Below are 25,366 nucleotides of genomic sequence, written 5' to 3' on the forward strand. Positions count from 1 at the left end.
TCAGTGTTTTTGTCAAGCATGCTGTTTGGCACTTGCTGTGTTTCAAATGTAAGATTTCATTTGTGTGTGCATGTGAATGTGTGCATGTGTGTTTATGTTGTAGTGTTGTGGCACTTGACCACCCACCCTTGGCCATGATTTAGTGTGCACTATTTCCTGGGTCTATTTCAGAAGGTTCCATTGGATGTATTTCTAATCACTTATGTGGATGTTACACAGATGTTTGTAAGGAAAAAGAAAACCAAAGAACACAATAAATCATAAAATGGTTTTGAAACTAGGAGCCTTGAAAACATATTCCTTCTTCAAAGGAAACAATGAGCCACTCTTAAAATAAATACTTCCTGGAAAGTACAGCTACCACACAGGGTCTGTCTCCTCACACCTGAGTAAATGAGAGGGTGTTCAATGAAAGAGACACCTGAATAATGGAGGGCAATGGAGGTGAGAAGATGACATGTACACATCTTTTTGTGGGGGCAAATTACTTCCATAAACCTTGTTGGATTAGAGTATTCCATACACATATGCAGTGTTGGAGCACTAAAATCACTTGCACTTTATACATTAGTTCATTACAATGAATAAAGCCTTTTTAATAAATACCTTGTATGAGGTACATCATTTTTTTCGGTGCCCTCTCCTCTTGAAAAATATGACATTTGAGAAGTTTGTTTCTTTCATACTTATTCTAAGTTGTGGCTATTAAGATGGAGACAGACACCTATTCAAAAAAGTGAAAGAACTTTTATAGAGAAAATATTTTGGGTATTATTTTATTCAATATTATTTTAACTCAATTATTTTTAATTAGGTCATTATTTTAATTAGATTATTTAGCTAGGTTTAAGTAGTATTTTGACTAGCTCTTTGGCCACCCATGGAAACTGCTTGCTATAAATTTGTTACAATAATGCTCTACTGCTAAGGAATGGGATTAGTAGAAAAGAAAAAGAACTAATATTTACTGAGCATCTTTATGTCAAGGGTGTGTCAGATATTTCATAGGTGCACCTTATTTCAAAGCAGTGTTATTGATGTGGATAATGGAAAGTAGTGGTTATGTTGGCTTCCGTATTGGTAGCTCTTTTGTTATTCTCCCCTTCTGGCCATTCTTCATGTCTTATTCTGGCACTCATCCTTGTAATAGAACTTTAGGCCTTGTTTGGCACTTACTTTTTTCCCTCAGCCTTTGGGTCTTCAGGCCAGCTCCCCAGGCAAGCTTCAGTGAACTCCTTCTGTGTCATCACTATGTGTGGCTCAGGACAGGATCCGTGTTGCACTGGATCTGGTGAAGGTATCAGAGCAGCATGGCTATATAGCTAACCTTTGGTGGTACTGGAGTGAAATACCTGTCAAAATTAATAAAATCTTTGCTTGGTTTGTAAAAATAGCTCTCACTTTACCAACATGTAGAATGATGGATGATCAAAGCTTCTAAATTAAAAACCCTAGAATGGTTCTTAATCACAGGAGTATATTGTATAGCATATTATACTTCCAATATCAGTTTTTGAGAAAATGCATAATGACAAAAAACCTTTGAGAAATTGGTAACACTTTTATATGAATTCACTAATTATAATAAATCTTCAGTGTTTCAGCACTGTTTCTACCCAGCACACACTCCCACTATAATTTTCCATCTGATTAGCTAAGGATATAGAAATGTATTGGAAATGTTTTGATCAGGGAGGGTAGAAGTGCATGCAACCTATCCTCACAAAGCTTCCCTGGGCTTTGTTTCTCTAATGAGTATACATAGTTGCCTGTTTGTATGGTGCTGCCAGATATGAAACAAAAGATCTATCACTCTGCCACAGGCATTTATACTTTTATCCATGTCTTTTATTTTATAAAATGTTTATAAACATGAAGTTTTTAAGCCAGAATCAAGGTCAAGAAGGCCACGTATTCTACTAGAGGAAGAAGGTAGACTCAGTTCCCTTATGGGTACCGGAGCAATATCTCCCTCCAGTGTTCTACGGTTCTAGAAACACTTTTTCCTGGAGTCTACCCCTGTATCTGTTTTATGACTCTTATCCAGTTAGTTCCAATAGGCATTTTGGTTTGAAGACCAAAATTACATCTCACCATATGTTGCATTTTACTGTTATGGTGCCCCTTGGGCCCTTGATGGGTGGTCATAGGATTCTGTTTTTGTAATCAGGCAGCATTTATTTAATTCACATCAGTAGGTAGGACTTTGCTTGACTGTACTTTATATTATTTGACCCTTTTGAGCATCATTTTGGTTTATAGCCTTTTATAGACTGAATGGGTACCAACTGACTATAATTTTCTTCTTGTTGCTTCTGTCACACTTTGACCATTTGGAGCCTCTTCCAGATGAATTTATTTTCCTTTTTTTATTTTTATTTTTATTTTTTTTATTTTTTTATATTTTATTTTTTATTTTTTATTTTTTATTGGTGTTCAATTTACTAACATACAGAATAACCCCCAGTGCCCGTCACCCATTCACTTCCACCCCCCGCCCTCCTCCCCTTCCAACACCCCTAGTTCGTTTCTCAGAGATAGCAGTCTTTACGTTCTGTCTCCCTTTCTGATATTTCCCACACATTTCTTCCCCCTTCCCTTATATTCCCTTTCACTATTATTTATATTCCCCAAATGAATGAGAACATATAATGTTTGTCCTTCTCCGACTGGCTTACTTCACTCAGCATAATACCCTCCAGTTCCATCCACATTGAAGCAAATGGTGGGTATTTGTCATTTCTAATAGCTGAGTAATATTCCATTGTATACATAAACCACATCTTCTTTATCCATTCATCTTTCGTTGGACACCGAGGCTCCTTCCACAGTTTGGCTATCGTGGCCATTGCTGCTATAAACATCGGGGTGCAGGTGTCCCGGCGTTTCACTGCATCTGTATCTTTGGGGTAAATCCCCAGCAGTGCAATTGCTGGGTCGTAGGGCAGGTCTATTTTTAACTCTTTGAGGAACCTCCACACAGTTTTCCAGAGTGGCTGCACCAGTTCACATTCCCACCAACAGTGTATGAGGGTTCCCTTTTCTCCACATCCTCTCCAACATTTGTTGTTTCCTGCCTTGTTAATTTTCCCCATTCTCACTGGTGTGAGGTGGTATCTCATTGTGGTTTTGATTTGTATTTCCCTGATGGCAAGTGATGCAGAGCATTTTCTCATGTGCATGTTGGCCATGTCTATGTCTTCCTCTGTGAGATTTCTCTTCATGTCTTTTGCCCATTTCATGATTGGATTGTTTGTTTCTTTGGTGTTGAGTTTAAGAAGTTCTTTATAGATCTTGGAAACTAGCCCTTTATCTGATATGTCATTTGCAAATATCTTCTCCCATTCTGTAGGTTGTCTTTGAGTTTTGTTGACTGTATCCTTTGCTGTGCAAAAGCTTCTTATCTTGATTAAGTCCCAATAGTTCATTTTTGCTTTTGTTTCTTTTGCCTTCGTGGATGTATCTTGCAAGAAGTTACTATGGCCGAGTTCAAAAAGGGTGTTGCCTGTGTTCTTCTCTAGGATTTTGATGGAATCTTGTCTCACATTTAGATCTTTCATCCATTTTGAGTTTATCTTTGTGTATGGTGCAAGAGAGTGGTCTAGTTTCATTCTTCTGCATGTGGATGTCCAATTTTCCCAGCACCATTTATTGAAGAGACTGTCTTTCTTCCAATGGATAGTCTTTCCTCCTTTATCGAATATTAGTTGCCCATAAAGTTCAGGGTCCACTTCTGGATTCTCTATTCTGTTCCACTGATCTATGTGTCTGTTTTTGTGCCCGTACCACACTGTCTTGATGACCACAGCTTTGTAGTACAACCTGAAATCTGGCATTGTGATGCCCCCAGATATGGTTTTCTTTTTTAAAATTCCCCTGGCTATTCGAGGTCTTTTCTGATTCCACACAAATCTTAAAATAATTTGTTCTAACTCTCTGAAGAAAGTCCATGGTATTTTGATAGGGATTGCATTAAACGTGTATATTGCCCTGGGTAACATTGACATTTTCACATGAATTTATTTTCCTAATTTAAAACCACTTCCAGACATCTTTGAAACTGTTGTTTTATTTCAATAAGAAATAGCAAAATCATCTTGATTTCCTTATTTCAAACATGGAATCAATGACTCATCAAGGAGCCCAGGTTCTTTGTTATACGTGCTCTATTAGAAAACAAATTTGGAATGAAGGATGCTTTTGTTTTGTTTTGTTTTAGATTTATTTATTCATGAGAGACACAGAGACATAGGCAGAGGGAGAAGCTCCATGTGGGACTCGATCCCAGGGCCCTGGGACCATGACCTGAGCCAAAGGCAGATGCTCAACCACTCAGCCACCCAGGTGCCCCTGAAGGGTGTTTTTTGTTTTGGTTTCATGAGAGCACCAGCTACTTTGACTTTATTTGTGACAGAGCAGGAAAATAATTTTTTTTCAAAAGACCAAGGGTTTATGTTTATATGTCCAATTTTTTTCTGTCTTTAATAAGTTTATTTTTATATTCTAATTTGAGGGCTTATTAATATGCTTTTTCCTGTTATCATTAACTGGTCATTTGATGTCACAGCATAGGTTGTCATACTACATGTGTTTATATTATGTTGCTGATAAAAATTTTAGGGGTCTTTGTTTTCTTTTCTTTTTTTGATTTTACCATTGCATCAAGTGTCATGGAATTGGCTTCAGCGGTTGTATGTCTAGAAAAATCCCACTTTCAAGCATCACCTAAACACCTCTTATCTAAAACAACAACAACAAAATCCTATCTTCCTTTAAGGAATAGTAAAAGCAATGAAAATATATGGCAGTAAGTATTATAACACCATCGATACTACCAATTTTAGGATTTTCAAAAAATATAAAATTTTGATGTTTTGTTTTGTTTAAAATTCTCTTAATTTTCAGAGGGCATAGAGCCCACCACCTTGTCACTACCCACTTGTCCAGTACCAGAGCTCCTTATTATAGCCCATTATTCTTTATTTTTATTTTTTTTAAGAAAAAAGAAATTTTTAATAAAACTCCTGGAGAGGGAGGGGGACCCGAGAGGGTTGTCCTCAGTTTCTTTTTTTTTTTTTAATAAATTAATTTTTTATTGGTGTTCAATTTGCCAACATACAGAATAACACCCAGTGCTCATCCCGTCAAGTGCCCCCCTCAGTGCCCATCACCCATTCATCCTCACCCCCCGCCCTCCTCCCCTTCCTTCCACCACCCTAGTTCATTTCCCAGAGTTAGGAGTCTTTATGTTCTGTCTCCCTTTCTGACATTTCCCACACATTTCTTCTCCCTTCCCTTCTATTCCCTTTCACTATTATTTATATTCCCCAAATGAATGAGAACATACACTGTCCTTCTCTGATTGACTTACTTCACTCAGCAGAATACCCTCCAGTTCCATCCACATTGAAGCAAATGATGGGTATTTGTCGTTTCTAATGGCTGAGTAATATTCCATTGTATACATAAGCCACATCTTCTTTATCCATTCATCTTTTGATGGACACCGAGGCTCCTTCCACAGTTTGGCTATCGTGGACATTGCTGCTAGAAACATCAGGGTGCAGGTGTCCCGGCGTTTCACTGCATCTGAATCTTTGGGGTAAATCCCCAACAGTGCAATTGCTGGGTCATAGGACAGGTCTACTTTTAACTCTTTGAGGAACCTCCACACAAGATACTAGCCAAAAGGATCCAACAGTACGTTAAGAAAATTATTCACCATGACCAAGTAGGATTTATCCCCGGGACACAAGGCTGGTTCAACACTCGTAAAACAATCAATGTGATTCATCATATCAGCAAGAGAAAAACCAAGAACCATATGATCCTCTCATTAGATGCAGAGAAAGCATTTGACAAAATACAGTATCCATTCCTGATCAAAACTCTTCAGAGTGTAGGGATAGAGGGAACTTTCCTCGACATCTTAAAAGCCATCTACGAAAAGCCCACAGCAAGTATCATTCTCAATGGGGAAGCACTGGGAGCCTTTCCCCTAAGATCAGGAACAAGACAGGGATGTCCACTCTCACCACGGCTATTCAACATAGTATTGGAAGTCCTAGCCTCAGCAGTCAGACAACAAAAAGACATTAAAGGCATTCAAATTGGCAAAGAAGAAGTCAAACTCTTCCTCTTCGCCGATGACATGATACTCTACATAGAAAACCCAAAAGACTTCACCCCAAGATTGCTAGAACTTATACAGCAAATATCCTGTGGCAGGATACAAAATCAATGCCCAGAAATCAGTGGCATTTCTATACACTAACAATGAGGCTGAAGAAAGAGAAATTAAGGAGTCAATCCCATTTACAGTTGCACCCAAAAGCATAAGATACCTAGGAATAAACCTAACCAAAGAGGTAAAGGATCTATACCCTCAAAACTATAGAACACTTCTGAAAGAAATTGAGGAAGACACAAAGAGATGGAAAAATATTCCATGCTCATGGATTGGAAGAATTAATATTGTGAAAATGTCAATGTTACCCAGGGCAATTTACACGTTTAATGCAATCCCTATCAAAATACCATGGACTTTCTTCAGAGAGTTAGAACAAATTATTTTAAGATTTGCATGGAATCAGAAAATACCCTGAATAGCCAGGGGAATTTTAAAAAAGAAAACCATATCTGGGGGCATCACAATGCCAGATTTCAGGCTGGACTACAAAGCTGTGGTCATCAAGACAGTGTGGTACTGGCACAAAAACAGACACATAGATCAATGGAACAGAATAGAGAACCCAGAAGTGGACCCTCAACTTTATGGTCAACTAATATTTAATAAAGGAGGAAAGACTATCCATTGGAAGAAAGACAGTCTCTTCAATAAATGGTGCTGGGAAAATTGGACATCCACATGCAGAAGAATGAAACTAGACCACTCTCTTGCACCATACACAAAGATAAACTCAAAATGGATGAAAGATCTAAATGTGAGACAAGATTCCATCAAACTCCTAGAGGAGAACACAGGCAACACCCTTTTTGAACTCAGCCACAGTAACTTCTTGCAAGATACATCCACGAAGGCAAAAGAAAAGCAAAAATGAACTATTGGGATTTCATCAAGATAAGCTTTTGCACAGCAAAGGATACAGTCAACAAAACTAAAAGACAACCTACAGAATGGGAGAAGATATTTGCAAATAACGTATCAGATAAAGGGCTAGTTTCCAAGATCTATAAAGAACTTCTTAAACTCAACACCAAAGAAACAAACAATCCAATCATGAAATGGGCAAAAGACATGAAGAGAAATCTCACAGAGGAAGACATAGAGATGGCCAACATGCACATGAGAAAATGCTCTGCATCACTTGCTATCAGGGAAATACAAATCAAAACCACAATGAGATACCACGTCACACCAGTGAGAATGGGGAAAATTAAGGCAGGAAACAACAAATGTTGGAGAGGATGCGGAGAAAAGGGAACCCTCTTACACTGTTGGTGGGAATGTGAACTGGTGCAGCCATTATTCTTTAGAGGGTGGCCTTTTGATTCTCAGCTCCCTTTTGTTATCCTTTCAGGATAGTCTCCAAACTTGAAAACGTTTTAAACTTTTTTGAAGAAAGGATGTAATTGGGGTGGAACCCTCATAAAATGTGACCCCATTCCAAGATTTTTAAATGAACTGAAACTAAGGAAAATAAAGCCACTTTTTAAAGACTTTCGGCATTAGAGAGAAACTGTTTCATAACAGATTGGCCATGCATACTGCCACCTCCCCTTTCGTATCTTGGCACTTATTTAGCCAGCTCATAAAAAATAATCTAGGCACATAGGTTAGTTATGGCGAACTTCAGTTAGATTGCTGTGAACTTCAGTTAGATTCAGTTCAATATATAGGGGACCATGGAGTGTCCTGGAAATAAAAACATAATTTTTTTTAACTTCTCAGCCCAACTTTAAACATTCTTCCTGACATGTCCTCATTCACACACCTGTTTTAAACAGATGTACTTTTTTGAAGAAATGATGATAAACATTTATTCAACATAAAACTTGAATTGTGTTTTAAAGACTTTACAAGTATTATATCATTTAATCTTCAATACACAAAGCAACATTTGTAGCAGGTACTATCATTAATCCCTTTAACAAATGAGGAAATTGAGGTGAAGGGTATTTGAGTTTCTATAATATATATTACCATAGATAGTAAGGGGAAGAATGGTCAAAACCAGGCACCTGATTCAGTGCCCAGACTCTTAGCTCCTATGCTCTATTACCATAATAAGATAGGCTAAACAAAGGTAGGGATAAGATGTTCTGGGAGCCCAAATAAGGAAGGCACTAATTCTATTAAAGGCAGTCAGAATTCACAGAGAGGGTTACAACTATGGGAGTTTTGTCTCTTCTAAGTGCGGCCTTCTAATGCCAGAAAGTTTGCTTTGGCTTCAATAAGGTTGACAAATCAAACTCAGCAATGAATTGAATCCATCCTTTCTTTTTCCTTTTTATTTTCCTTCCTTTAGTCTGGATCTCAATGCTATGGCTCAACTCTGTCCACTTTTAGTTTCTCTCCCAATCTTTTTTTTTTTTTTTTTTTTAATTTATTCTCTCCCAGTCTTTTAAGGAAGGGAACTAGAATATAGCTAACACTCATCTAAAAATGATCTGAATGGTCTTTTTCTATCTCCCAGATTTGGGTGTCTTTGTGTTTTGTTGGCAGTAGAATTGTTTTGGTGGATGTTGTTTTTCTTATAACAGTTTAGAAATTGCTAACTCCCACTCTGTTTAGTTAGGTTTGCTATAACCACCATACTCTTCTCAGACTTGTGCACAATCATCTAGTGTTTGTATATGGTTTTTTATTCTACATAAGTCATTTTCTAAATGCCCTGCTGACTTTGCACTGATATTGAAAAACAGAATTCTAGGGACACCTGGGTGGCTCAGTAGTTGAGCATCTGCCTTCTACTCAGGTTGTGATCCCAGGGTCCTGGGATCAAGTCCCGCATCAGGCTCCCTGTGGGGAACATGCTTCTCCCTCTGCCTGTGTCTCTGTCTCTCTCTCTGTGTCTTTCTTGAATAGATAAATAAAATCTTTTTTTAAAAAAAAAGAAATGAAAAACAATTCTAACCCAAGAAAATATCTGGAGTAAAAAATTCTTAACAGTGATTTAAAAAAAATACAGTGGTGATTCAGGCCTGTGTCTGGTCAGTCTTCCTCAATCAAACATACAGTAAATAAAGGAAATCCCTTATACTTTCATCAATAGAAATGTTTGGTTGCCATCTCAATTCATGTATCCTAGGTAACAGAAAGTTAACACCAGCTCTGTCTGGGAGGAGAAATATTTAGCAGAGACATTTTAGAATAGTTACATTGGGAATGAATCTTCCCCTTGTTTACTTTATTACGTAAAACCAGTGAAAACATCATTTTACTTAATTTTATAGAGAAGATGAAGTGTATCCTATTTCAAATTTTTCTGCCCTCTATTCAATACCCCACATTTAGTTTCCTCCTCCTACTTCTGTAGCCATTTCCACAGGAAGGGTGGGATCAGTGAGCACAGAGCTTCTCTCCCCCGTGCGTTTTGTCAGGAGAAAAGGGCTTGAGTGGACCTGAAACAGAAGATGGGACGGCCCTAGTGTTTAGTCACTGGCCCTGGCTGTGAGGCAGAGAAGAGAGATTCCGCTGACACTCTGCCAGAAGCTCCTGGTTGTGCCCTCACAGACTCTGGGCCAGAGGCTCTTCTGCCTCAAATTGAGCCATCTTCAACTTACTCTTCTGTCCTTCCCCCCTTTCCAGGTCTTTTTCAAAGTCTGACCCCTTATGAAGGGGCCGGTCCCAGGTCACACACCATCTGCAGGGGTTTTAGACCCATTTCTGATGCTAAGTGGTATTTCAAGGGGTTTTGAATCTTTGGGAAGAGAGAATAGATGCCTCCATTGCCGATTCCAGGTTTAATCAGCCAAGGACACAGAAACTGGTCAGAATGGGGAGACCATGCAGACAGAGCATACAGGATGCCTGGGGGTGGTGCTTCTGCTATACCTTGTTCCTTATTGAGGCTACCGAGTTGTGGCAGTGCCTGCATGGAGTTAGCTGCTGCTGCTGGATCTGAATAAAAGTCATATTTTGAGACCATGCAGTTGCTCTTTATTAAGGATTTATATCTCCGTTCTAGAAAAATTCACCTTTCAGAGTCTGGGCCTTTCCATTTAAGGAAATTCTTGCAAGCAATCAGTTCTTGAATCAGATACAGAGTCAGCAAGGCCACATCCTCATCTATGGATAGAGAGCAGTGTAAGGTGCCAGGTGGTACAGAGAAATAGCTCTTCCCTTAAGAGTAACCTTTCTCCAAACTTTTATTTTTGATCCTTTAATCTGGTTGGATAAAATAACATTATCTCAAGTATATCTCCTGGAAACAACCAAATGCACTGGAAAAGTGTTAGAATATATATTGTGTAGGACATCTTATTTTACAAATAGACAGTACTTACTCTTGAAGGCCTGAGGAGCCCCTGAAATAACTTTGAAGCCACATGGAAGGGCTGAGGCCTTACATGGTTTTAACATGAGTGTTAATAGTTACCTTCTGTAGAGCCTTGATTAATTTAGATCTCTTATCTGACAGCTTTGGTTATCTTCATCTCTCTCAAAATGTGTAATAATGTGTGGCTTCACAGAAAAGAATGTATTGCTAAACTTTTTATTCTGGCCGCAAATGAATCCAGATTTTATTTAAAAAAATCAAGAAAGATTTGCATCTTGGTGCAGGTGTTTGTTTTTTTATCACAAAAACAGACTCATCAGAATCCCCAGGAGAAACTTGTTGGTGTTGTGTTTCCTCCTTGGCTCTGTTATTCCCGTCACACAGCCTGCCTGCAACCTGGGAGCCAGTCAGCAGACCTAGGCTTGCACTGCGTGGAGGAGTGTTTTCATGGCACAGTTGATAGTTGGCAACTTAAAGTACCATACATACTGAAGAAATAAAGTCTTCCTCTCCAAGGACCACTTACCTGGTTTCATTTTTTAGTATAGGTAAGGTGTGTTTCCATGTAAAATGCTCGCTCACTTTTTCACAGAATTGATGTATCTCAGTACCCAGAAAATTTTAAACTTTTCAGCAATTTGTAGTCTTTTTTAAAAAAAATAATATAATTGAGGCATGCATTATTGTCTGATAGCTTGTTAAGAAAATTAAGTAGTGACACTAATCCCATATTTTAACATTGGCATTAGAGTGAAGCACCATGGATACAGTGGAGAAATACAAATGGAATGTGTCAACAGACAAAAGGAAAGAGTATTTGACATTCTAGCATCTTGTAAAGCATAAGCGGCAGAGTTTCTTAATTCCTTCATGTAGAAAACAGTAATTAGATGCCATAGTCATAATGAAATCCATAGGTACTGACAAAATATGATGAAAGTGTAACTTTTAAAGACTATTAACTGCAAACAGTAGAAATGGCAATTAAATACGTTCCAACATTTCTATCTAAAAATGTACTACTCTAGGTCAACATTATATGTCTACTTTCAACAAACATGATGTATAAAACTCTGGATTAACTAAAAAGCCATTGTGCTGTCTCTTGGCAAGAAGCCAGTCAGCCTGGGGACATCCAGCTTCTCTGTCCTTCCTTTCAACAGGATGTTGGTGGCCATCTTGGGGTCTGACAATTTCACACCTGGAAATCAGTACTACTTTTCTTTCCAGGCAAAATTAAATGGTTTCTTGACCATTCTATTTTTTTTCTTTTTCTTTCTTTCTTTCTTTTTTTTTTTTTTTTAGATTTACTTATTTATTTGAGAGAGATAGTGCTTGAGAGTGAGCACACATGGTGAGGGGCAGAGGGAGAGCGAGAGAGAGTCACAAGCAGACTCCACACTGAGCACAGAGCCCAACACGGAGCTTGATCTCATGACACCAAGATCACAATCCTGAGATCATGACCTGAGCTGAAACCAAGAGTCAGATGCTCAACTGATTGTGCCACCCAGGCATCCTTCTTGACCATTTTTTATCTGAAATTGGCTTGTTTTCTTTGTGAGATGCCATGCATTCTCTGTTTATCCCACATCATATGTAGTGGTCAGTGAAATTATAGAGGGCAGTATCCAAAGAAATATAAGAAATTACTGTTTCTACATTTTAAAATAAAGCATTCTTTTCATTTTTTCTTTGCAGTGTTACTGAGATGGCATTCAGAAGTCTTTGCTTGGGGCAGGAGGCAAGGAGAAGTGAAATGCTCTTTTTTTGTGGGCATTAGATATCTTAATCCATTACTTTCCATTTTATTTGGCCCTCCTTGAGTATTCGATAAGCCTTTGGGTTAAATTTGCTCCCCCTTCCCTCATACTTTTCTCAGGAATTAGGAGAAAATACAGAATTTCCAAACCCTTATATTCAGTACTTTTTATTGTACCTTCAAATCTGTTATAACCATTATCATGTGTTGGACTGATGTCCTCACAAGATACTGAGAAGTAGCTTTGGCCGAGGCTGTGGGGACCACAGAGATTAACGTTAGCTGATATTTGAGAGAACTTGTGGGCTATAGGCATGAAACTGGAAAGGAAAGATTCCTGCTAGAACTTCTCAATTTTTTCCCCATCCCTTCCTGTCTCCACAAGAACCCCCACACGTCTCTTTTATAAGCATGGTGTTGGGCACATAGATGCATTTAATTAACACTAGATAAATAGATGGGTATTCGTTTTCTTGATTAATAATGGAAAGATTTTGTGGGTTTATCCTCTTTGACTAACATTGGTGAGGTAACTAGGCAGATTCTGCACTTATGCTGTTGTGATGGGCAGTAGAAAGCTTCTGGCTGGCTTTTCTTCCACTGTCCCTACGGCTATTTCTCCTGAAATTTCAAAAGAAACTTAGGAACTTTCCAATTGCAAGATCTCTCTCTCTCTCTCTCATTCATCCCCTCCCACACACACACACACACACACACACACACACACGCACTCTCTCTCTCTGTCCCTGTCTGTCTCTCTCTCCCCGCTTCTCCTCCCCCTTTCTCTTTCTCCCTTTACTTCTCTCTTCTCCTTTCTCTCCCCCTCTCTTGCTCATGCTCATATAACTACTGTATCTTTATAGAACCACAATTGCCTTTCACGCCGTCATTTTCTCTTCTGTTCAAGGGGACCACCCTCCTTTTTTGGGAGCAGTGTATCAATGTAGATAAGGTGAATAAAAAATAATAGCTAATATTTGTATAGTGCCTTTTATAGTTTACTGTGTACTTTCATACATCACTACATTATCTCATTTGGCCCGCACAGTACCACTGCACTGGTATTATTTTTGTATGCAATTTACAGATGATGAAAAGGCACTTCAGAGAGGTTCACCACTCATTAAAAGATACAGAGTTTCCAGGTCATCAGAGTCAGAGCATCTGTGATACTTCATTTAGACTACTGGTTTGGTAGTCACTTTTCCAACTTGAGACTATGGCTTGGATTAGCTTACATGACGTCATTATTTACCTGAGTTTTCTTCTTGGTGGCATGGAAAAACTATAAAACCATTTAGTTAATCTGATTTATTTTGGTTTTCCTTGATAAGAACACTTTTCACATGTACTTTAGCTATTTTTAATTCATTTCCCAACTGTATTTGAGATTTAAAAATCCTTATTGGCAAGAATTACCATTTAGTGACACTTACTACTTTTCTCTGTTGAAAATGTCTCATCTGAAGTAACTTTTAAAAGTTGTTGTTTTACCTTATAACTGAGCCACTACTTTTCCTTCTCCTTCCCCCAAGTTATAATTCCTTCACCATTGTTTTTTTTCCAAGATTACTTTGAGTATTTTAGTCTCTTTGCATATTCATATAAATTTTAGAATCAGCTTGTTAATTTCTACCCATGCACATGTGCACATATACACACACATACACACAGCCTACTCTGAATGTGTGAGATTTTGTTGAACCTGTAGTTCTCTCCAGATTTTACTATTGCTATCGAAGAAGCCAGAAGAGTACCTGAAATGTAAAAGCCCAAGGCAAAGCATCTGAGGGCAGGCATCCAGGGACTCCCCTGTTCAGTAGCAATTAATGAGGTTGGTTGTGACTTAGGAGGAGCTCATGTCAAGTCCCATCTTAGCAGTGGGAGGCTTCCAGCTCCACCAGCCTAACTGATGTGAACTTACCTGTCTGCTGTTTTTGAAGTAAGTTATTTACTATTCAGAATAGAAAGCAAGTGGTGCCTACCTGTTGAGAGTTTCCTACATTAACCGAGCGAGCATCTAAAGATGGTTCTCCTGTCCAGTCCTCTTCACTTACCTACCAAACAAGACCTCTGAGGTGAGCTAATGACTCAGATGGGAAAGAATTAGTTTTTTCTCAGTATCTTCTGCAGCCTGTTAATTATACTTCTATAGACATTAAAGTGAATAAGACCTTAAATCTGCTAGGAGGGCAGCCCGGATGGCTCAGCGGTTTAGCGCCGCCTTCAGCCCAGGGCCTGATCCTGGAGACCCGGGATCAAGTCCCACGTCAGGCTACCTGCATGGAGCCTGCTTCTCCCTCTGCCTGTGTCTCTGCCTCTCTCTCTCTTTCTCTCTGTGTGTCTGTAATGAATAAATAAATAAAATCTTAAAAAAAAATCTGCTGGGAAACTGCTTAATACCATTTCCCACTGTATTATAGGTTTGTACTTTAAAACCCACAAGAAATAAAAATACATGTGAACCAACAGACATGTAGAAAATTAAATACTTGTGACATTTTTATAAGTCTGCATGCGCATTTCTGCTGTAGAGCAATTATTTCTTCATGAAGCCCAAGGTATTTAGGTTCTTCTGGGTAGAAGATTTTTACCTAGATCTTGTAATTTTACAAAGAAAGCTTTCATTATTACAAGGCAAATTTATATGAGTGACTTCTACTGCATGAGTTTGGTAAAAGAAGAATAGTGTCTATTTATTTACTCAGATCCCTCTAGGAATTTTTATAAAATGGTACCTTAAAAAATACAATAATAATATCTCATGGGTTATTAAATCATAGAATTAGGGAGAAATAATTAGGTTGAGAAGGTGAAGGAGTTACTGAAAATAAATAGAAATGCTGTCCTTTTTGACCTGTTCATTGGATAAGTTACTTCATTTCTTCAACTCTCCAGCTTTGCTGGCTCTGCATGTACTATTTTATTCAGATTTACACCCTTCATTAACATTATTATGTAGATAGAGAACCCAGTCAGGGATTTTCCCTAAGATACTATCTCTGCCCATGATTCATCTGGTCAGATGGTAGGCGACCCTTCTTCAAGATGTAAATGCAGCTGAGCCTTTTCTGAGTCTGATTAGAGAATCAGTAGACGGATTTTCCTTGCTTCTGCCTTTGCTTGAGAGGGTCTTATGTGAACTAACTGCTCCCTGCTCTCAACCCAGTGGGGAGAAGTGCTATTTGATAATGCAGTGCACACTCCAACCTCAGTACTTAAGTCAGGTTCTTGTGTCACTTTAGGTCACCCAGAATTATTACTCATAGTGCCTCCATAACTTCACCCTTCACAGAGATGCCTTCATTCAGTTTCATTTTGCTGTGTCCTTTTATCTTCAGTGTATACAAGCACCATTATATAAATAATATTGTTGTAATTTTTTATAAGGCTGTTAGAAGGTTGACGGCTGTGCCTTTAAATATTCCAGGTGGTAAAATCTTTTTTATACTTTAGTATCAAGAAAAATTTGTCTTTTAGAGGATGAGGAAAGATTTACAGTTATTTTCTACTAACTCTAGCTACTATTTAAACAATTCTGTCAGTTTTGAGGCAGTGGTGGCATTAACAGTTTATGTGACTCTGTCCACAATAGAAAACACATTACCATTGAGATCTCAAAATATTGCTTATGTTCTTCACAACTTTGAAACTAGAATATTAATTGGTATTAGACCTGCCACTAGACATTCGTATTTAATACATTATTAAAGAAGCAAAGATATTACACCACAAATTTGTTTTTCAGTATTGTTTCAATATAATTCATTTCTTTTTTAGTCTTCATTGCTTTATTTTTTTAAAATTTTTTTAAATATAATTTTTTAAAAATTTATTTATGATAGTCACACACAGAGAGAGAGAGAGAGAGAGAGGCAGAGACACAGGCAGAGGGAGAAGCAGGCTCCATGCACCGGGAGCCCGACGTGGGATTCGATCCCGGGTCTCCAGGATCGCGCCCTGGGCCAAAGGCAGGCGCCAAACCGCTGCACCACCCAGGGTTCCCTGTTGCTTTATTTTATACATTTAAATGTATAAACATTTAAAAACATTGTTTAAAACATTGTTCTGAGTAGATGCCCATAGGCTCACAAGGTAGCCAGGGGTAGGGGTTCACAGCACCAAACACTGTTGCAAGCAGACTCCCTGATGGGTACAGGAGCCTCATGTGTCCTTCAGACCTGGTTCAGATGTTCCCTGTAGTGAAACCTGTTGAAGGGTCCCTTCCTGTGCTCATCTGGGCATTCTTGATGACTGCATTTTGGTCAGCTATGTCTCTCTTTCCTACCAGCCTTTAATCTATTTGAGAGAAGAGACTTTCTTATTCTTTTATTTTACTCTTCACCTAACAAGGTGCCTTACTTGTAATGAGCACTCAGTTATTGCTTATTTAAGTGCCACTTTTTTCACTCAGTGTCCATCCTTGCATTGCTTTTCCTCTTTGCAATACTTGCTAGCTGGTTCTTGGGTCTTTGGCTTAGAATTTACTGCCATAGTATACTCATCAGGTAAGCAGCAATGATTTCTTTCATCCTGTTTTGTCAACACTGGCTTTAAATTTCTTGGAATTAACCTATTTGATGTTGGCATGCCTTTAATGAGCCAGTCCAGGTATTAGGAACATAGTTAGACATCTTTTTTTTTTTTTCTTCAAGTATGATCATTTATTTCCACATCAGTAGAATCTTGGGAAAGTTAGAGCGCTATGTAATTAGGACTTATTTCTTTTCTAAGCCCAAACCTGACAGCAACATAGTGGGAAGAAAACTCTTGTACATTTAAACAATTGGATCCTATTATTTGTGTGCCCCTTAGGGGTGATGGGATGCGAGTATAGCAAAGAGTCCCAGAAAGATTTGTTGAAGGGTTTTGTTTTTGTTTTGTTGTTGTTCTTGTTTTTTTAAATAGAACCCCAAACCTGAGAAAATTTATCCATTTTTCTGAAACAACATGTCTTAGGAATCAATGATAGTTAAGTACAAAATAAAGGCACCTTTTTTGTTATCTCATGCCTGACCTAAATATAAGAAATACAAGTTAAGTCAGATGAAATTTTATAGCTAAATCTGTGTTATCATTCCACTTTACAAAGTGTTCATTTCAAGTCCTTCTTTTATCTTGTTTAACTGAAAGATAAATGATGAATGTTGTCTTTCTTAATATTTTGGCTTCTTTTTTTGAGCATATTGGTTAAGTAGACCTGACTGTGGATTGGTTGTTATTAAAATAATTTAGAAACTTGCAAGGACTCTTCGATTTTATTATATTTAGTGTTTCAATAATAATTAAAGAAATATATAATAGAAAGTACAGAGAAGTACATGAAAGAAGCAAATAAAATTCCATTACCTGGAGTCACATATGCTAGTGGTTTGGTATATTTTTTCTTAGTATTCTTTTTTCTTGGTTGTGTGTGTGATAAACCATCACAAATGATTAAAACAATGTTAAAACAATGACAGTTCTTTAGCTTGTGATTCTGTAGGTCATAGATTTGGGCTGGGCTCAGCTGGGTAGTTCTCCTATTCCAGGACAATTGCCTTATTCATGTATGGTCAGCTGCAGAACAGCTTACCTTTTCCTGTCAGGTTTCATGTCTAAGGCCTCAGCTCTGGTCCATGTGATCTTTTACCTACCAGTAGGATAACTTGAGTTTACTCACATGACAGAGTCTAGAGCCCCTAGAAAGAAACAGCAAAAGTGTGCCTCTTGAGCAAAGGCATTGAATTGGCATACTTTTGTTACATTCTTTCGGCCTAGGTAGGCTAAGGCATGAGGTAAGCCCAGATTTGAAGGGCAAGGAAATAGCGTCCAGCCCTTGATAGGAGGAGCTGCAAGGTCATTGAATAGATGTGAAAACAGGAAGGAGTGAAGATTTATGGGCATTTTTGCAATTTACCACAGTGTACGTATATGTGTCGTGTGTACGTACAGAAAAATGGACTGCATGTTGCAATTATACATCCTACATTTTTCATCTCCAGATAGGTTTCAAATCCAATTTGCTAATTGAACTCTGAGTAGACCAAGGAGAATGAATGCTTTCTTACCTGAGAAGTATCTCAATGGGTATGTGGAACAGAGAACGTGCTCAATAAGCCTGAAAAGATAGAAAATGTAACCTCTTTAGGCAAGTTCTTGAATTCCATTAGATCCATTTCCTGGTAGGTTTTATTTCTCCTCTGATTTCTGTCCAGATTTATTCTCCTCATTGATGATACAAAGGCACTCGAGATAGGAGAGCGCCTGCCTCTTGGCCTCATGTTAGCTTCTCATCATCTCTGAGTTCTTGGAAAAGGCCCTTGACTGTGTACCACAGCTACTTCATCTATTTAATGAAAATAACTATCTCACAGAGTTATTGGGAGAATTTAATTAACACAGGTATATGGACGTATGTTGGTAACTCTACATGTATAATTGTGTCCAAGAACTCTGATGCTTTTGTGAAATGTCTGTAACATTTTCTTAACATTTTCTCCCATCCTCAGCATTTCAAACTGACTCTAGCTTTATTTAAAAGAAAGTGTGCTTTTTTTCCCTTAAACCACTGTTTGTTCATTTCTGTTTATTTATTTATTTTTGTTCATTTCTGTTTAATGCATGTTGAAGGAAATTTAACTTTTACAGCCTTAGCCTGTGTACTAATCTTCAAAATACCATAGACATTTCTATAATTTGATGGAGGCTTTTGCATCATGTTTGTCTTCTTTGATCAGAAATGACAATGTTAACATCAATAGATTCTTAGGCTTTTCTGACAGGAAATGTTTTTGAGAATGTATAATCAGTTAAGGGCATGCTTATCAATAAATAAATTTTCCCTGCAAAAATAATCAGAAATCCTATCAAAATAGCACTATGGACAAAATCTCTTTTCCTTAGTACTCCCCATGAAATGGTCATGCCTGATGCTCATGGAAAGTTTTTTTAGATGAAGGTATTTACTTTGTGTGCTGACCATCTTTCCAAATAGCCAGTTTGCATAAATTTTAGGTCCTTAATATGAAAAAGGTCGTTGTAGTCTAGAGTCAACCTTTCTTCTGTCAAATTTGTATCACTTTTCTCTTCCCCTGGCTGACGACTTCTTTCCAGACCCTGCGTATTTTACCGTAAACCTTCTTTATTCCTTCCCTACCCACATATATGCCTACCCACCCCCAAGAAAGATGAACATCTTCCTAAACCTTCGCTCCCTTTTTTTTTCTTTTCCCCTTTCTGGGCTATGAATGATTAGAATTAGTCCTCTCCCATTTTGAAAATGTGTCTGTACCCATCCTCACAGTTTGTTCATTCATTTTTAAAAATTATGTGTTCTTTCAATCATTCATTCATTCATTTTTCATCCTGCAGCCACAGTGTTGTACGTGCTGTTCTGGGTACCGTGAAGAAAAGACTTGTAGGCGTGGCACCGATGCATGGGTTTTGTCCTGTTGTAGGAGGAACAGTCAGTGAAAGTGTCATTTGGGCAGGGCTTTAAGAGAGTTGCAAACAAAGTCTGTGGGAGGATTGAAGGTGGGGGAGGAGGCCTCCTTGTGCCTTCCTTCCTGAGGACCATAGCTTTGTGCCCATGTTTGGCAAGAGTTAGAATCAGAAGCAAAGGAGGTAAAGAGCAGGACAGTGATGGTTTGGGGCTGGATTCAGCCTTGTTATGTGAAATCAGGGTGCTGCAGTCATATACGCCAATTACTGCAGATGGCAGAGAAGAGTGGCGTATTAACCTGGGGCTAGGGCCTTAGGTAGGTATGTTCTCCACTTATAAACATGAAACCAGTTAACAATTGTTAAGAACCAATTGCCCATAAATCTAGGTAGTTTATGTACTTTACCCTGTTTTTATAGGAAACCTTTAATGTAAGTATTATCCCTTCTACAGATGAACAAACTGAGGCTGATAAAGGTTCAAGATCACAAGATCACGCAGCTAGTAAGTAGCAGAGCTTAGAATTAAAATCCAAACCATTTTTTCCTTTGAGGGTTAATTCCAATTTTAATAAAATATGCACAAAGGAACTAATAATACCATAGTAAAATATAGCACTTGCAGTCTTAAACAGGAGTGTTTTTAAGTCAGTTTGACAAAGAGGAATGTCTGCAGAAAGCACAGCCATTGTCACTCATGGCCACTGTGTATGGTCACACATGGTCAGCTGTGACCTGTACAGTCTTAAGTGGTTGTGGACCAAATGTTGGAGTTAGATACCTGCAGACTATGCTTTTTACTCATTTTCATTATGATATTTGAATTGTGTTCTTACTTTAAAAGGTTAGATGTATTTAAGGAGGTTGGGTAGAGAAATGAAACAGGCAACTAGGTAATTATTTCAGCAACTATAACATACTGTGGCCTAGCTATTAATGATTTTTACATCACAGGTGTCTGGCTGGCTTAATCAGAAGAACACACCACTCTTGATCTTGGGGTTGTGAGTTCAAGCACCATGTTGGAAGTCGAAATTACTAAAAAGAAAAAAAAAACTTAAAATCAAACAAATGATATGTGTGGAGAGTAGGAGACTCCTGTTTGACAGGTGCCAAGTGCCAGCTAGTAAATGTGGAAGAATTACCAGAGCAGCTGAAATCAGTATATCACCACCGTCACAGGAAAGATTGGATCAGGCACGACTCGTCAGTGGATGCTAAACCTAAGCAGATATGTAGGAACAGGATATTTGCATGGTATTAAAGGCTCTCTCACAAATTGCTTATTAGTTGTAAGGGAAAAAGGGGGATTATAATGTGGAGAAATTGAACTACAGTTTGTTTAGGATCAAAATTAACATCACCATTGAGAGGCAGACAGACATCATGGACCTCCAGATGTGATATCCTAAGAATACAACATTATCTGTGTGGTGTTCTATCCAGGAATGTATAGCTTGAATCTAATCATGAGGAAACATCAGGCAAATGCTGTATTAAAAAGGAGGGAGAGGGAGAATTGTATTCTTCAGGAGTATCACTTATGATCATAAAAAGACAAAGAATGGGTGTAGAAATGTTCCAGATTAGAAGGGGCTAAAGAGAAGTGGCAGCAAAGTACAGTACCTCCTGGATTTGCCCCTGAGAGCAGGGATGGGGTGGGGAGAGTTGGAGAAACCATGAAGATCATTATTGCCTCAGTTGACAGAATTAGAACATACATGGTTGATCTAAGTATCATATCCATGTTAGATTTACGAAAGTTAGTAACTGTACCATGGTTATGTGAAGGGAAATGCCTATTTTTAGAAAATACACAACTGACATATTTAGGAGTAAAAGCCGGTGATGTATGTAGCTTACTCTTAGATGATTCTGGGTGGACTGTTAATATTTATATAACAGACACACATACAATTTTTATATATGTAAATATACATGTATATAAAATAGAGACAGAATATGCAAAAATGGGGAAATAGGAAAATGTTAAAAATATTGATGATAACAATAGGTGAATCTAGGTAAAAGGTCAAGAATACATAGGTACAACTCATATACTTGTAACTTTTAGGTTTGAAATTATTCCCCAGTAAAAAGTTTAAAAATTAGAAATATATATCATGACCACATGAATTTTTTTTCTAAATAAATATATATTTTATTTTCCATCCCTACCTTTTATCTTTCTCCTGTTTCTTTTCTCTCCTTTTTCTGTGCCCCTTCTTTTAGAAGTCCAAGGCTGGCGAGAAGGGTATCTCTGTGGGGCAGACAGTCATCACCAAGCACCGGAACACCCGGTATTACAGCTGCAGAGTGATTGCTGTGACATCGCAGACCTTCTATGAGGTCGTGTTTGACGATGGCTCCTTCAGCAGAGACACATTCCCTGAGGATATAGTGGTGAGTCAATTCCTGGGGTTCCTGCTCCCCAGTTTATTTTTGTATAACTAAACTAGCTAAACCTTTCAACAGTCTTTCTTTTCTTTTCTTTTCTCTTTTCTTTTCTTTTCTTTTCTTTCTTTTCTTTCTTTCTTTTAAATATTTTATTTATTTATTCATGATAGACACACACACACACAGAGGCAGAGACACAGGCAGAGGGAGAAGCAGGCTCTATGCAAGGAGCCCGATGTGGGACTCGATCCCGGGTCTCCAGGATCACGCCCTGGCCTGCAGGCGGCGCCAAACCGCTGCGCCACCGGAGCTGCCCTCAGCAATCTTTCTTTTGGCTTTTGGAGTAACTCACTTCACTTAATATTCAATTCAAGTGTGCTTTTTGGCACTGCAAAGAAGTACTGTTTTCCAGGATGCTCTTAGAGCTCTTCATACTACATAGTAGTCATGAGAACTTAGACTCTTCTTCCCAAATTCTTTTAATTAAATGAAAAGTGTATGTGGCCAGGAAACATAAAATGCAAATTCACCAATTCTTTTCTATTACAGAACATGAGCATATTTGAATTCCTTTATTACTTCTTTTTCTTATTTAACTGGAAAATATGGCTTTTATTAATCTGACCTGACAGTGACGTCTGTAATCCAACAGAAACATCTGTGCATGTTTTGTATGGGAATAAAAAAAGTTACATGGGAAAAATGCTGTGACTTTTACTGATCTTCTTAACTTGTCTGGTATAGATAGGGCAGCCTGGGTGGCTCAGTGGTTTAGCACTGCCTTTGGCCCAGGGCACAATCCTGGAGACCCTGGATAGAGTCCCACATTGGGCTCCCTGCATGGAGCCTGCTTCTCTCTCTCTGCCCGTGTCTCTGCCTCTCTCTCTCTGTGTGTCTCTTATGAATAAATAAATAAAAACCTTTAAAAAAAAAAACTGGTTCAGTATAGGATGCGTAGGTGTGTGCATATGTGTGTTTGTCCCCGTAGTTAACACCTTGGGAATGTGTCTCATGGGCTTGCTTTTTAATGGGAGATTTCAGAAGAAGAACACTTTCTACAAAAGGTTTTTTGAAACCAAGTTCAAATCATATCTGAGACTAGGGTTGGTCCAGCAGTCATCTTTTTATCCCTTTTGTAGTAAAAAGAAATGTCATTTTGGGGGAGCCAGGCCTCAAAAGATGTAGTTGTAACCTCTGTTTTATCCTGGGTCTGTTGATGTTTTGTTAGAAGGGTATTTCTTAATGACTCTTTAATAATTATGTGTTATGTGCAATTGATAATTAAATGTAACCATAGGAGATTTCTCATAAATATTTCTAGAATTTTGTTTTCCTGGGGCAAAAGTAAGATTGATTCGGTCAGCTTTGTTATCCTTACTCTCTGTGCCATTAAGAGACACAAATATGTAAACAAAATGACCTTATTTGAAAGATGTTAAAGCAAATGAATTTAAACAAATAAAAAATCCCAGGACTTGATTATACAACAAAAGGATGAATTATGTTTCTTCACGGAATTCTACCTGGAGCTTCCCTTTATTGCAGTGCCATTGCCATTGATAATCAGCAGCCTATTAACAAGCTCTCCTTGTTAGAATTAGTTATGTCTTGAAGCACTCAATCCACAGTTACTGAGTGCCTCCTGTGTGCCAACACTAGGTGCTGGGAAAGATAATGAGAACATGTGATTCCTGCTCAGTCTAGGGGGTGGCGGGCTGTAAATGGGTGCTTTCTATACCATGTGAGAAATGCAATAAATGAACCAAAATCAAGTTACTACCTGTTGGGTCCAGAAGAATGGACTCCATAGGATTAGTAAGGGTTGACTCAGACACATCCCACAGGCCAGGACTGCATCAAGAACATGTTGTGTTTGAATTGATTTCATCCTCATAGCCCTACATGGTAAGCACTGCTATAATTTACATTTTGCTGCTGAGGAAACAGGCATCAAGAGATAAATAGTTTCCCCAAGGTCACATATAGTTAATCAGTGTCAGAAAGAGTATTCAAACCCAGGATCTGGCTCCAGAGCCTCTGTTCTTAACCCCTGGGAAGAAAGGAGAAAGGATGTGTGAGGGCAAGAATGCAAGACACCAAGACCTTGGCTTTCAGCCCTGTGCAGGTACATGCTCACTTCAGAATTAGTCTCCTTTAGTGCAAACTGTGACCAGTGAGCTGGCAGGGTCGAGGAGACTGCTGGGCGTTGTGGGGTTGGATGGCATGGCAGACTCCTGAACACGAGTCCCCAGCCTGAGCAAATAGGTCTTTAGCCATGACAGTGTTTAATGAATCCTAAATTCCCTTTCACTTCACAAGTCTCCACATACCCAGCCAGTTGTGAGCTTTCCTAAAATGTCTTTAGCTTGTATATTGGAAAAGAATGTCTGTGATCCTGGAAGTTTTTTGCAATTCTAAAAAGTCTCTCTTTTGACACCTTCTGTTTCCTCTCTCTGTGAACCCCATACAAAGATGACTTTAAGTATGTGAGGGTGTGTGGGTGTTGTGAGAAGAACACAGGCCCTAAAATTCATAGGATTGTTCAGAAGCCCTTGCTTTTAAGTCAGTAAGAATGAAGAAGCAAAATTCTTTACAGCTTGATTAACTATTACTTGGCATATCTCATAAGGATTTGAGGTTTAGCAGCAAGTGGTGCATGAGTGGTCACAGCCTTGGAGGGAGGTGGGGAGAGCACATGCATGTGCCTGAATTTGTGTGAATGATAATTTCTGCAGGCAAAAATGAAATATTATCATCTGTGAACAGGTCTTCTTTCTTTCATCTGATCTTTTCGAACCAGTAGGGTTTGTGTGTTTATATTTGATATAATAAGTATATTAAAAGTGTGTATGTATACATCTTAAAAGTGTATATATATTAAGATTGTGTGTGTATGTATATATGTCGTATATATATGATATTTAAAAATTTTTGTATTTAAATTCAATTTAGTTAACAAATAGTGTATTACTAGTTTCAGGGGTAGAATTTAGTGATGCATCAGTTGCATATAATACCCAGTGCTCATTACATCACATTCCCTCCTTAATGTCCATCACCAAATCACTCCATCCCCCCATCCCCCTCCCCTCTCCAGCAGCCCTCAGTTTGTTTCTGAGAGTTAAGAGTCTCTTATGATTTGTCTCCGATTTTCTTATTTTATTTTTCCTTCCCTTCCCTTGTGTTCATCTGTTTTGTTTCTTAAATTGCCCATATAAGTGATATATGATTTTTTTAAATAAAGAATTGGCCTATGTGATTATGGAGGCTGCAAGGGCCCAAGATCTGCAGCTGGTAAGCTGGAGACCCAGGAGAGCTGATG

General features: G+C 38.3%; 1 protein-coding gene and 1 long non-coding RNA gene across 19 annotated transcripts in view; one reads left to right on the top strand and one right to left on the bottom strand.

The window, feature by feature from the left end:
* Positions 1 to 21,981, bottom strand: part of LOC140641438 (uncharacterized) — a 51,105-nt gene extending 29,124 nt beyond the window's left edge. For 4 of the 10 annotated variants that reach the window (XR_012037943.1, XR_012037942.1, XR_012037941.1 and 1 more), the window contains exons 1-4: positions 21,826 to 21,979; positions 18,276 to 18,325; positions 1,177 to 1,352; positions 607 to 724 (exon numbers count right to left, since the gene is read on the bottom strand). This is a non-coding gene — a long non-coding RNA (uncharacterized lncRNA). Of the gene's footprint in view, positions 1 to 571; positions 725 to 1,176; positions 1,353 to 18,275; positions 18,326 to 20,567; positions 20,686 to 20,792; positions 20,871 to 21,825 lie in introns of those variants that run through there. The other 6 variants (XR_012037938.1, XR_012037936.1, XR_012037944.1 and 3 more) reach the window with 5 other exon arrangements.
* Positions 1 to 25,366, top strand: part of KDM4C (lysine demethylase 4C) — a 411,111-nt gene that overhangs the window by 348,909 nt on the left and 36,836 nt on the right. For 8 of the 9 annotated variants that reach the window (XR_012037931.1, XM_072841283.1, XM_072841282.1 and 5 more), the window contains 2 exons: positions 20,102 to 20,152; positions 21,880 to 22,050. Coding sequence is in view for 8 of the 9 variants with exons in the window: in XM_072841283.1 (XP_072697384.1) it covers positions 20,102 to 20,152; positions 21,880 to 22,050 (222 nt within the window). In the remaining variant the exon portion in view is untranslated. The remainder of the gene's footprint in view (positions 1 to 20,101; positions 20,153 to 21,879; positions 22,051 to 25,366) is intronic. The other variant, XM_072841281.1, reaches the window with a different exon arrangement.

Source organism: Canis lupus, chromosome 10 (assembly GCF_048164855.1).
Source record: "Canis lupus baileyi chromosome 10, mCanLup2.hap1, whole genome shotgun sequence".
In the NCBI taxonomy this organism is placed as follows: domain Eukaryota; kingdom Metazoa; phylum Chordata; class Mammalia; order Carnivora; family Canidae; genus Canis; species Canis lupus.